The sequence below is a fragment of the Heliangelus exortis genome, chromosome 21 (assembly GCF_036169615.1).
Source record: "Heliangelus exortis chromosome 21, bHelExo1.hap1, whole genome shotgun sequence".
Lineage (NCBI taxonomy): Eukaryota > Metazoa > Chordata > Aves > Apodiformes > Trochilidae > Heliangelus > Heliangelus exortis.
The window spans coordinates 5,651,038-5,664,211 of record NC_092442.1 but is presented as its reverse complement, the minus strand read 5'-3'; the positions used below and the strand labels follow the sequence as shown (position 1 = coordinate 5,664,211).

General features: G+C 40.1%; 2 protein-coding genes across 4 annotated transcripts in view; both read right to left on the bottom strand.

Annotated features, from left to right (window-relative positions):
- RABGEF1 (RAB guanine nucleotide exchange factor 1) overlaps positions 1–318 on the bottom strand; it is a 24,486-nt gene extending 24,168 nt beyond the window's left edge. The window contains exon 1 of the mRNA XM_071765375.1: positions 236–318. Coding sequence (XP_071621476.1) covers positions 236–252 — 17 coding nt within the window. The 5' untranslated portion in view covers positions 253–318. The remainder of the gene's footprint in view (positions 1–235) is intronic.
- On the bottom strand, positions 235–13,174 carry KCTD7 (potassium channel tetramerization domain containing 7). Of its 3 annotated transcripts, none has more exons than XM_071765382.1 (7): positions 12,860–13,174; positions 11,146–11,257; positions 8,736–8,928; positions 7,799–7,968; positions 6,740–6,918; positions 5,871–6,243; positions 235–3,227 (listed from the first exon to the last, which is right to left on the bottom strand). In XM_071765382.1, the coding sequence occupies exons 3-7, from the start codon at positions 8,877–8,879 to the stop codon at positions 3,185–3,187; spliced, it is 909 nt and encodes a 302-aa protein (XP_071621483.1). In that variant the 5' UTR covers positions 8,880–8,928; positions 11,146–11,257; positions 12,860–13,174; the 3' UTR covers positions 235–3,184. The 3 variants fall into 3 exon arrangements, with proteins under 3 accessions (XP_071621483.1, XP_071621481.1, XP_071621482.1); XM_071765380.1 differs by having other exon boundaries at positions 8,736–9,449; positions 11,146–11,253; XM_071765381.1 differs by having other exon boundaries at positions 235–694; positions 8,736–9,449; positions 12,860–13,172.

The following is a 13,174-nucleotide window of genomic DNA, read 5'->3' as shown; positions in this document are numbered from 1 at the left end:
TTGGGTTCTCTATGCTGTACCTGAACAACCTGAAGACATTTACAACTGTTTACCTACAAATAACCAAAGAGATCAATACAACTCCAGGTTCAGTTAAGTAACTTAAAGCCAGTGGGGTCTATAAATTGTTGAGTAAAGTAATTATTAAATGAAGACAGTGAAATAAATATCCTGTCCCAGAGATTTATTATGAGTTAAGCTACTTTACATCCTTTGCTCTCAAATCTTCTCTTACCTGCTAGGCTGCTGCATCCCAGACTTGATTAACTCTGCTTTGCCATGCAGAAATGAAAGATCCAATGCATAAACTGTGGCATAACGGGCCTCAGACCTCTGAACAACAATGCTGAAATTCAAGTAGTGTGACCCAGCAGCCACCTCCCCTCTTCCTGCTGTATTTCCCAGTGCAATCCACAGCCACTGGATTGTCCCACCCACTTGACTCTATCCATCACAATATAATGGAACTTACACAGAAAAGAGATGAACACAGCCAAGGCTGGATGCGCCCTCGGACCGGATCCTCTGCCTGACCTCACATAAATGGTGATGGATGTTCCTCTGCCTCACACAGCACAAGAGTTGAAATAAAATGGGAAGAACACTCTGCAATGCAAACAATCAGCTCTGACAAGAGACTTGCCCTGTTGGCACTTCCATCATCTTCCTCATCGTGTCACCTCTCCCAGGCCATCTATAAACAAGAATGAGCAGTGAAAATAAAGTTGAGCAGGAAGGCTCCCAGGAGCTGCAAAAGCCAAACAAAGCTAGAAAATCATTATCTTTGATCACATCGGAAATTATTTTTCCAAAAGGAAAAAAGCAAACCCAAGACTGATTACACAGTTATCCTTCAGCTCATAGCAAGCAATAAACAAAGCCCTCAATCCCTAAAACACAGGTATTCAACCTGAATACGTATTACTAGAAAACAGATGTAAGCCCTTAAAAGAAGAGTTCACATTTCTTAACAGTCTTCAGACAAAAATAAAGCAGGAGCGTGAAACTAAAGGTATTATGCAATTATTTTAAAAATTAATTTATTCAGATAATTTTGTCAGTAGTAAGATTTCTACTGATCCCACAGGAACTATCAGCTACCATACTGTAACATTTTGAAAATCCCTTCAGTTTAAAACAGACTGAGCATTCACCTTGCAAACAAATTTGAGGGTGCAGCAGAAAGAAGTACTAAATTTCCTGCACACAGAATTGTGCATCTTAAAGGTAAAGGGGTGAGGATGAAGGGAGAATCCAGTCAGTCATTACCTCACTGGGAATTTTCAGGCTTGACACCTCATCTCCTTATTCCTCTACACTTCATGGAACAAATGGAGATGTGGAAGAGTCTCTGGGGAGATAAACTGCAGAACTAATTCCCTTCTGCTTTTATTTTGGAAAAAAACCAGCACGTGGCTCAGTGCACCAGGATACACTTGAAACAGGCTATACTCAGGTCTGAGTGGCAGGGATCAGCAACCTCACTCAGCTTCAGATTTCACTAGGAAAACACAGATACACCAAGGACCATAAACAGAAGGATTGGCCAAGCTCCCTGTCCTTCACAATCCATACACTGGCACAAGCCAGCTCAAAGCAGAGTAGGGTTTAACAAAGCCATTGTTTAGAACAGTTGAAAGTATCAAGATCCTTCCAAGTTTGGTGGAATTTGAGCAATCACTTCAGTAAAGGCCAGATTATGTGCTTCTGCAAACCAGGACATTTCTCACATGACAGAAGTCTTTTGACTTGAGCCTTCAAGGACTTGTGTGAGCCTGACCCAACCCTGTGACTACTCTGTTTCACTGCTGAAGTGATAGACATCCAAGCCAAGCAGAAGAATGGAGACTGAAATGGGATTAACAAGTAAAAATTCTCTTCATGGACTCATGGTTGAGAATCAACAGTTGATTTTCCTGTAACCATAAAAGCCATTACTTTTTCATAAATTGAACACCTCTGGGATCAGTAATTTTACAAAATAAGGGCAGGGGATATCTAAGGCATAAGCAGGCTTCTCAGAAAACCAGTAACTCAACCCTAACACTCATAGGAAGTTTCAGGAAAGAGCATCACACTACTGAACAACAACAAAACCTCAAAAATATTCACATTAACAAACTCAGGTATTTGCATATATTACATCATGAGGTGTCACCCAAGTAGACTGCATAAAACTTAAAAAAAAAAAAATCCATCAAAAAGGGGTAGGCAGAACTTTCTGCTGCACTTACTTACTTGTACTGCTTTTGCTATTCAAACAATCAAGACCTGAAAATATCCAGAACAAACCAAAGAATCCACATGCTCACTAATGCAGAAAGGAATCCCTCTCTATAGGTTTGGGTTAAAATCAGCTTTTTTTAAAAAAAATGCATTGAGCAGTCTCAGAAGAAAACATGCAGCACCAGGACAAGAGAGAATTTCCTAATGGTTCAAGGATTTTCCAGATCAAAGATGTTAGCACCTGCACTTTCCTCCAAGGAGGATGGAGGTTCAACAATGAGTATTTCAGATTAAAATGCTGTGTATTGTGGTATTCAAGTTACAAATTCTGCATCAAGGTGAAAAGTTATTCTTAATTTATTCTTTTTTTAACTCTTGGAATCGACAGATGCTGCACATAAACATATTTTGATGTAATTTTTGAGTGCTTTATGAAGAGGAGTAGGTATCCTTCCTACTTTACCAGTGTAGAAAACTTGCAGAAACATTTAAAATGTTGTGAAATTGGCCATCACTGAATGTAAGACCTGATAGAAAGACCTCCCTTTGGTCCCTGTTTAATACTACTAAGCTATGCATATATAGAGGAGATATTAAAAAGATCAGTCTTATTATGGTTTTTTTCAGACACAAAGCAACCTTAAAAAAAAAAAACCTAACAATTCTTCTTTTTAAATAACTATCCCACTATTACCCCCAGTATTCATAAAAAACACACTAATCACTGCAATCCAGATAGGCAATCTGTGCTTTGAAAATATCTGAGACTTATTTAAGGAAAAAAAAAGTTGGTACTAACTTATGTGTCCATGTATATCACTTTGGAACCAAAAATGACATTTAATGAAAAGTAATTAAAAAGCAGCAGTATTTAGGCATTTAGTTTAATCAGACTGTTATAAAGTGTTGATGATATACAAAAACATCAATCATCTTAAACATGGATTTAGTAGATCAGCTACTCACATTTTTCTTGCAAATGCAGAATTTCAAAAATTACCCTATAGGCCAAGAAAAGGTAAGTCAATAATGTTATATAAACCAGTTATTACATTATAGTCCCCTGACATCTACCTGCACAACTCTTCTGCTTCTGCCAAAAAATGAACACATATTAGGCAATATCATCTAAATAACTGTAAACAAAGACTGTTTAGAACAAGTATGGTCAATAACAATATTGTTAATTTGCACAAATCACAGCACAGAATGTGTGTGTTTAATGAGAACATGTTGGCTCAGCTCCATGGTTTCTTGTTCATTATTGCACTTCATGTTCACTGTCTTCTGGAGGATCTGAAGGATGAAAATTTCAGTTAAGTTGCAACTGATTCTTACCAATTTTTACCTTTTGGTTAGGTAGTCTTCCTTATTTAAGCAATAAACAGGAAAACATAATGAACACTGATATTTTGTAACTAAGAAACAGCAAACATGACTGAAACAGGAATTTTGCCATCGTAGCTTCTCTAGAATAGCAGAAAATTCTTACAGCCAAACAAAAAAACCCCAAACTGTTAAATCAGACTGTTCCATTTCTGCAAATAGTGCTGAAATTCAATCCAGAGTTATGTCCCATGTAAATACATAGATGGGAAGTGGCAAAAAACAGCAAACAACTCAGTAAATCAGTAATTCTCACAGAGCAATCTCTAAATAAATTAATGCTGAAAATTCTGAACTTTTATGTCAGAGTGTACAAGCAGCCAAAACCTTATGAGCCTCAGCTTTAAATTATCCTCAGATCTTAAATTATTTTATTAGAAATTGTGGTTTCCAGTTTAAGATTCCCTAGTAAAAAACAAAACAAAACAAAACGAGGCAACAGAGCAGCAAAGAAACCACACAAGCTTCCTCTCAGTTTAGGGAAACTTTACTAGTCTCAGCTTGACTTAATTTTGAGTTTTCAAACACAAGTACAACTTGTAACTCAAAGGCCAATATGTAAGAAAATAATTTAAACAAAATTAGATCCAAAAGCACATAATTTCTTCCTTCCCTCCTCCATTTCAAAATTTAAGCTCTGGACTTGAAACTCAGCACTTGACAACGACCCCCTGTAAGTAAACATCTGAAAAGGGATCATTTGAGCTATATGCTCAATTCAGAGAGACAATATACTAAAAATTCCTAAATTAAATATAAGTAAAGAAAATGGGACAATTCAAAGAATCCACATCTTTTTTTGCAAGACAATTTGATCATTAAGTTATACTAAAAATTGCTTCAGGTAACTGAGAATTTTATCCGTGTAATTAAGAAATTTCTTAAGTTTATTGGTCAAAAGTTTAATTAAGCAATATTCTTGGATTAGGTAATCCAATGGAATGCAATATGCAAATATTATTTTCCCTCTCTACTCATTTTGAGGGCTCTTCAAGTGCAATCCTTTAGAAAAATACTGAGTATTCTGTGCCTCACAAAACATTAATATCTTCAGATGTTTAGATCTACCTTTCAGTTTTGGACATAAAGTAATTCAATTTTGGGAATCAGAAGCACAACAATTACCTTCTGAAAAGATTGATTCTGCAATGGGTGTCTCAGTGTGGAAAGAATTTACTACTCACATATCTAATTGGAGAAATATTTGAATATGAAGTTTGAATTAATTTTTTTTTCCTGATATTACACCAGGAAGGGTCAAGAAGAATGTTAAAACTGAGACTCGTCTGAAGAAGATGAGGTGAAGGAAGCACTTGTCTAACTCTAACACTAGAGAGCAAAGTTAAGTATCACAGAATGTAAAAAGTCAGTAATAAAACCATATACATTAAATATTCCTCTTACTTCTGCTAATAGGAACATACATATAGGGTTTTCTCATTTACCAAAACCTTTGTAAATGACCTGATTCTATAGAGCTTCTTTTTGTTTTGCAGATACTGTAAACATTTAGGATTTCTAAGGCTAAAAACAGGCACAAGTCTTCCATGAACAAGTTATTATTCCTAAAAGCATTAAGGAATATACTCCAAATCTGCTATTCCTTTTTATAACAATGAAAAAAATTGAAATATAACTTCAACAATGCAGATTCTTAATTAAAAAAAGAAATATAGCTTAATTGTGACAATTAATAATATATAGGGAATATGCTTTTTTCTTTTAAATTATCTGTTACATCAAAATTACATTTCCAGAATCTCTGTGCTGGGTGTTACTCAATTTTGTAAAACGGGTTAAGTTGAAGTAGTCACTAAAACATTTCTAAGTGGGTAAAATTCAACCACATTTTATCAGCATTATTAGCACCCTGGCACTGTAATAATGCAGGTGAGATCTGCAATATCCACTTTGCAGACTATGATACTAAAGCCACAGGGTATGTGGCACCTTTTAAAAGCTGTTAAGACGTTCCTCTCCCATCATTTCCATGAGGTGATTTTGTTTTGTGCCTCGTTAAGGTACCTGAGCCAACAGTCTTGTTTCAGGCTGGTTTTTCAAGGTTTCAGAGGTTTTTCAACCTCTGTAACAGGTTCCCTTTAGCTGAGCAGCTAAGCATTAGCCAACAATTCAGCAGACTGATTCCAATATATGTTAGCAGCAATGCATTTCCAGAGACACGTTGCAAAAAATATTACAAGCAATTGTCATCTAGAAGTCCTTTTATGCCCTGCACTGTTCTGGACAAAATAACTCACCACCAAGTAATCTTGAATTCATAGATAGGACGTTTGCAGTAATAGTGATTTATCAGGTGTTTATCACACACACCAATACACTGATGATCCACTGTTATCCCTCTGTCAGACAGGTCTGTCACAATACAGTGCAGAAGATCATACACATCAGCCACAGCCTCCCAGGGGCCAAAAGATACATCTACTTCACAGTGATGTTCAAACAGCTTTGTCTCACTTTCACTCCTTTCAAAACGTAAAGAATTGAAGTGTGGGCACTCATAGGGAGTGATGGGCATCTCCTCTTTGAAGACACAGACCTTCAATTTTGCAAATCTTGCTTTTCTTTGCATGGCTCTAAGCTTTGCTATTTCAATTATCCGTTCCAAGTGATCTAAAAAAAAAAAAAAAAAAAGCCAAAGATAACAACGAAGCACCTACTCAAAACAGATGCAGTTCTTTCACATGAGATTTAATTCCTGCAGTGGTAATAAGTTATTCTTAACCTAATATTAGCAGCAAGGAAAATCTGCATGAAGCTAGATATACAGTAATTAAACCAAGCTCAGTTATCTTGTGAACTTGGTGTCCTTACTATATGCCCAAATTTACTCAATTGCAGGTCCTAATGGAAGAAAGGCAGAGGCAGAGAAACCTTCTCATTTAATAATAAGCCTTGCATGTTATGGCCTAGATCTTGCTCCCTTTTAAGACAGCATAAAAATCCACATCCTTGGATGCAGCAGGAACAAATCAGACACAGAAAAGCACATAATAAACTTCTCCAATACAATGCAATTAGTTTGGATGCTGAAAGCAAATCTGAAAATACCATGTATACCATTTGACTCATGCTAGAAGAAACAGTCAATACAACTTTGTTTATTTACCTTTGTAATATGGCATTAGGCCCAGGAAAGCTTGTCTGACTTTCTCTCCTTTAAGAGGCTGGATATCCTCTAGATTGTCTAGCAATGGTCCTATGGAATAATACTGAGCTTCCTTGTAAACTGACCTCACTCGTTCTCTTGGTGGGAGGTCACCAGATCGGAGAAAATTAAGTATGTCTCTGCAAAAAGGGAAAAAATATTAAGTAACAAGGTCCTGCCAAAACTGTTGCAGGTGGGAAATGAGAGGAAACACAAGATACTAATTGTTTATACTATTGAGACAGTGTCCTGCCCCAGATTATGGTACAATCCAAATGTGTTCTGAAAATAATTCAAGATGAGGAGACTAAGAAATTGTCTACAAAGGAGAAAGAAGAAACTGCAAAGACTGCTCTGGGCAAAGACCCATGAATATTAACCTATCAACACTGCTTGCCTTTTCTAGCAATATCACACCAGTTCAAACAGAACACTAGGAAGGTTAGTTTAATTAAAAATAAAACAAGGCTAAACACATAAGAAGGGATCATCAAGGTGAAGGAATATAGCACTACCAGGAAAAATAATTTAAAATAAAAAATCTGAGGCTTATGCTTATTTACCTATTAAGTTACATCCTGTTCAACACTGAAAACAATGTTTCCAATTGTTTAAGAAACCTAGGTATATTTCTCCATTCCTTCTTTATCATAATACTGTATTATCAATAAAAAAACAGTGTTGTACAAAAAAAGCTTCCTATGAAAAGCAATACCAAATACAGACTTCTTTAAAAAATCCAAACGTGATACCTTGAAAGGAAATACTCTAGACAAATGAATGCACAAACTCAAAACATCACTTGTTTTTCTTTGCCCAATTTGAAACTTAAGGGCTTAAGAATAAAACAAGTAGTTTTTAAATTGTGATATATTCTCCTCTTGAGATGTTTTGAAGGCACAGATGCAAGTCACATTTACCTACCATAAAAAAGAAATGTGCCCAAACTTATTTTTATTTTAAAATAATTTTCTTCAGTAGTAACTTCTTAAATTTTACTACTGAGGACATTGTACTTACCCAAAGTAGGTTCCATCTCTGTCAATAAAGTATCTCCCTTCAGCATCTGTTGGAATATAGTGCCTTCCACTGAACATAGCAGCCAACATTGTGTCCTCATAACGTCTGAGTGTTGACAGTCTTGTGGTAAAATACATGCCTCCTACGTTTAGTGGAACAACTTCTGGAAACTGCAAAAGCAATCACATCCTCAGAAATGAGCCTTTAGCCCTCTGCAGACACGTTCAGGCCAAAAAGGTTACAGCTTCTAGAAGAGACAACACAGTCTTTGCCACCATGACAGGATTCGGTCTGACAAATGCTTCTTCCCTGGACTGTTGCCACAAAGCAGTGAAATTCAAGGGTTAACAACTGGAATATTTGGGCTGGCTTCTGGGTGTAATCAGTAAATGTTTTAAATTTTAGTTGGAAATAAAAAACAGCAGTAATCACTGGACTTTAATACCAGATATTTATTATAAGCATGAATGACTCCTCTTGACTCTTCTGGCGAAAGAGAAAAAACAAAAAAACCCTTCCCACCTTTACACACCCACACACACCCACACAGAAGGAAATCTCAGGCCAGCCTTGGGACTTGCACTCAGTTGCTATGCTACCAGTTCCTTTACACTACACTACTATACACTGGGGAAAAAAGCAGTGCTTTACAGCATCTAAAATCTTAATACCACACCTTAAGATGCTTCAGTACCAGGACAAACATTTATTTGTATTTGTCCAGTCCAAACATGGATGGAAATCCTGAGTAATTCAGCCAAGCTATTGAAGTAAAATTCAAGTGACTTAGTTTAATTCATCAATTTAGCTCCTGAGGGCAACTGAGCTGGATATCCATAAATACCTCGACAAAGCAATCCTGATTTCTTTGGCACCTGAGCAGTATGTGGTGCAATATTTGAACCTCATCGGATGAATAGCATCAGAGAGCTCTTACCTGCTGAGGCAGCAGAGGTAGTGCTTGCCCTGCCTGGGTTGCAGTCGGAGTGGCTGGCTCTTGGAAATCATCCTCTGCATCTGAGCTCGACATGGCATCATCCGGGTCTCCACTCACTTTGTTCTGCCCCGTAACTACCACCATCCCTCTGGCTCTGCTGGGCAGGTCTGCTGGGCAGGCGGCCGTGGCAGAGCTAAACGGGAAACAAGACCCAACTGACCCCGGTGCTCTCCCCACCAGCTCCAGGGGATCCCGGGGCAGGCAAGGCACGTAACTCCCTGGCCTGACACCGCTCATTTACAATGGCACTGTTATTATGGGAAATGAATCACAGCCGGGATGCCTGAGAAACAACCTGGCAGAGGGCTGGCTCTGCAGGAATGCAGTTTGAGGAGCTGTACCAAGGTCCTACAGTCGGTGCCTGGGTAAGAGACCGGCGTCCATTGGCTGCGCGGTGCAGTGTGTGATTGGTTCCCTCAGGCTTTTGCAGCAAAATGTCATTTGCTGGAGGAATTTGGGTGGCCGCTGCTCCTCTCCCACCATCGCGATAGGCGGGGACTGTCGCCTCCCATTGGCCCTGCGCGCCGGGCAACACCCGAGCTCCTGCTGCCAGCCCAGCTCCCTCCCAGGCTGTCACCTTCAGCTGGATCGACTGACGCTGCATGGGCTCTGCTCAGCTCCAGCGTTTCCTCTGGGATGAGGAAATGGAGCTTTCTGACTAGAGAAAACAAAACCGCACTCACACGTGTGCATCTGACACGCGGGGATTTAACTCCGTGTATTTTATGCTCCTTAGCCGTTTCCTTTTCTGCACGGAAAAAAAAATGCATAGCAACCACTACGATGTTGTCCCACTCCATTGTCAACCAGAGAATGGAGCAGACTAAGAACAAGCTGAATTATAAAAATAATAATTGAAAGAACAGAGCAGGCAAGACTAGAAGCCCTGCTGTTCTCTTTACCCTGGCTTACGTAAAAAGTGCCTCTGTTTACAGGATTGCTGTGGTGTCTCCAGTGGCATCAGAACATCCTCACAAAGATATTAAACTGCTGAGGTTTTATCCAGCTCTCTGAGCCTGCAAGCTGCTTCTCTCAAATTACTATAAAATGTAAAAAGGGAAGGAATATTCGCACAAGCACACCTGGTACATTTATTTATCAACTAAATAAATGTTTCATAAAGGTTGTTTCCATTCAAAATCAACAAGCAGAAAGTACATAAAATTTTAACAGCCACGATTAATTATTCTGCCTTCCTAATGCTGCTAATACAGCCATTATGCCCATCATGAGGCTGTTGGTAGATCTTAGCTCTTAAAGGAAAAGCTCCAAATTCCAAGTGAACCCAGAGAGAACTGGGATTCTCCTGATCAGAACTGATACTCTTCAGAGAGCTGGTCACACCAGAACCTCCCCATTCTGTGTGAGTGAGCACAGCCCACCAAAATCTGGACAGGAATTCCACATCCTGTTTAACACCCTAACAAAACCAGATTAAGAAGGTACCATCTTTTTAAACTGCAGCTTCTTAGGAGGCTTTGTCTCAGGTAAGGTTAAGTATTGAATTTTTTCTCTTTACAGGTCAAAACATGGACTGTCACTTCACAATATTTTTTCCATGACAGTAAATAAGGGTTATGGCTCCTCATCTGTCCACACCATACTAAGAATTGTAACATTTGTCCTGAAACATTTGTTCTGATATCATCAATTATCAAAACAAATCAAGTATGCCTGACAGATAAACATAAATCAAAGGTTATTTTGGTAGGTCCTTCTTCAAGGAGGTAAACAAAGTATTTGCAAGAAGCAGCCTGCAGAAGCTTATTTTATAAGATAAAAAGTCAAAATTGAGTGTGAGGCTGTGTTTACTGTGAATACATTATTCATAATTGTGCTACCTGAAAGCAGTGTTTTGACTGCTCTATTTCCAATTCTCTTAAGACATTTCAGAAGTACTCAAGACTGACCAAAAATCTTAAACTGTCCACATTTTTCAAGAATGTCCCATAGCTTTCACGTAAATGGAGCATACTCTGAACAAATAAAATTCAGCTCCATTAAGTGTATCAGAATCATGGACCACAGAATGTGTTTTGGGTAAGTTCATCCATTTGGCACTGTACCAAAAAGGACCTCTAAAAAACCACAGGTTTGAGAAAAAGGAATTATGCTTCCTCTTTCATAATCCTCCTTCAACATGACACCAAGGTTTAGGAAAAAACATGAGAGAACATGGGTTAATTTTGTACCTGAATAATAATCTTCTTTCCCATTGGAATGTTCACACAAAGCAACTGCCTAAATAGTGAGGTTCAGAATGTAAAATCTCAGCCCGTAATTAGTCCAGGATTTCAATAATAAGATTAGTAGCAGTAAAATGAAAAGATTGACCATTAACAAGTTTAACCTGTTCTTTGATGTTCATTAAAAGTAACTGAAGCTCCTCTCTAGGCTTGCTTCACTTCCTGTTCATCCCTGGACACAGAGTAGTGAAACAGCAGTAGGAACAGAGAGTCTTCCTAAAAGAAAAACATAAGCTAATCACTGGCCAGTTTTCTGCCATGCATTTTAGCTCTTTTCATTTCTTGAGGAATATGTGCCCACCTGAACACCCTCTTCTTTACCCATAAAGCACGCACAATAATTTAGGCACAAAAAAATATTTCTTAGTTAAGTCTCTAATTAAAGTTACAGGGTGTGTTTTGTTTAACTAAGTAAAGGCACTCGTTTTTTAATATGTCTAGGCCAGATCAACAGATAGTCAATGAGAAAAAGTCACCAATAAGTAAAATGATTTCTAAATCAAATATTTAATTGAAGCACATGTCAGCACCATTGACTCTACCAGGAATGCTTCCTTCCAGTTAACAAGCTACCTGTCATTGAGATGGCATTGATCACTTCCCGGAGCTTTGTTATGGACAGCTCAGACACACACACACACCAAAAAAAGGCTTTATTAAGAACTGGACCTGCAAGTTTTGCTTCATTCCCTAGGAAGTGATAGCAACCCTAGTGCTGCATTGTTTTATTTGATGCTAAGATTCTAAAAAAGCTTTTCAAGGCTTTGTCATTCCATCAACTTTTCTCTATCAGTTTAAACTTCTCATATATACCTTCTGAAGTTATGCTGGTGTGAGGAAAGCTACATACCTATAAAAAAGTGACATAACGATTGCAGGGTCCAAGGAAACCTACACAAACTTCTGTTCAAAGCCAGCTGATCAGAAAGTGTTTTGGGGTGATACTGATCAGCTTGTCAGGAAAGTTCTCCCTTTTTCAAGAGAAACTGGGTCCCTGTCAGGGCACAGCATGAGACAGTGACTTAGCAGTCTCTCCATCGCATCCTTCAAGAGACTCAGATGATCAAAGGTTTGTGTGAACAAAGCAGAAAAAGAGGACATCCAGTTAATGCTAATGAATTTATGTCAGATAGCAAAGAAACATCCTGAAAAAAAGGCAGGGATACCTGAGCTGCAGGATTTGTATTATGCATTTGACCATAAAACTGAATGTACTGACCAACTCTGGTAATTAGCAAAGGACAGTGTAGAGTACGATGAAGGGAAACTTAACTTCACTGTTGCATCAGAGAGCGATGACACCCTGCCAGGGGCAGCCTCATCCCCAGTGTAGGAACAGGGCATCAGAGAGGCCTTACTGGAGGCTGCCCAGTGTGAATACAGCCTGCTCAGGCTGTACCAACAGCTACTGCCTGCCACAGCACCTCACACCACAGACAACCTTTTATCTGCTTGAAGCAGCTTTCCATTTGCGGATGGGGCAGCACAGTCCCAAGAGAGCTCAGAAACCGAGGCAGACGCCTGGATTAGCCAGGTGTCGAACAAATTAAATATTAATTATGCAGTTAATTATTAACTGTTGCTTAGCGCCTTGCCAGGTCCTTCTACACAGTTGCCTAAAGGCTAACGGAGTTCACCAGACACACCTTCCAGAAGCAGGAGCTGATTTTCTGTGGTGTGACCGGCCCAGGCCAAGGTCCTGCCGCCAGCCCGCCGGTGCTGAGGCAGCAGCTCCCCGCTCCCCCGGCGCTCCCCGCCCGTCCCAGGCCCGAGCAGCGCCTCAGGCCGCCGCCACCGCAGGGTTCTCCCGCCCCTCACCTCACGGGGTGCCGGTGTCCGCCGAACGGCGCCGCCGCCGCGCTCATGCCCCCTGCCGGGCCGCGGGGGAAGCACCTGCAGCCGCCGCCGCGTCTTCCGCGCCCAGCCCGGCGCCGCGCCGCCCGCCCGCCGCCACATCTGCCGAGGGACGGAAGGAGGGAGGGAAGGAGGGAGGGAGAAGGGCCGGCACCGGGCTGGCACCGCCTCTCCCCCACCCGCCCCGGCAGACGCCGTACGGGAGAGGAGTGGGCCCGCCCGCCCTCACCTGCTGAACGGCGGCGGCTCCGGAGCTGTGAGGGAGGGAGCGAGGGCGGC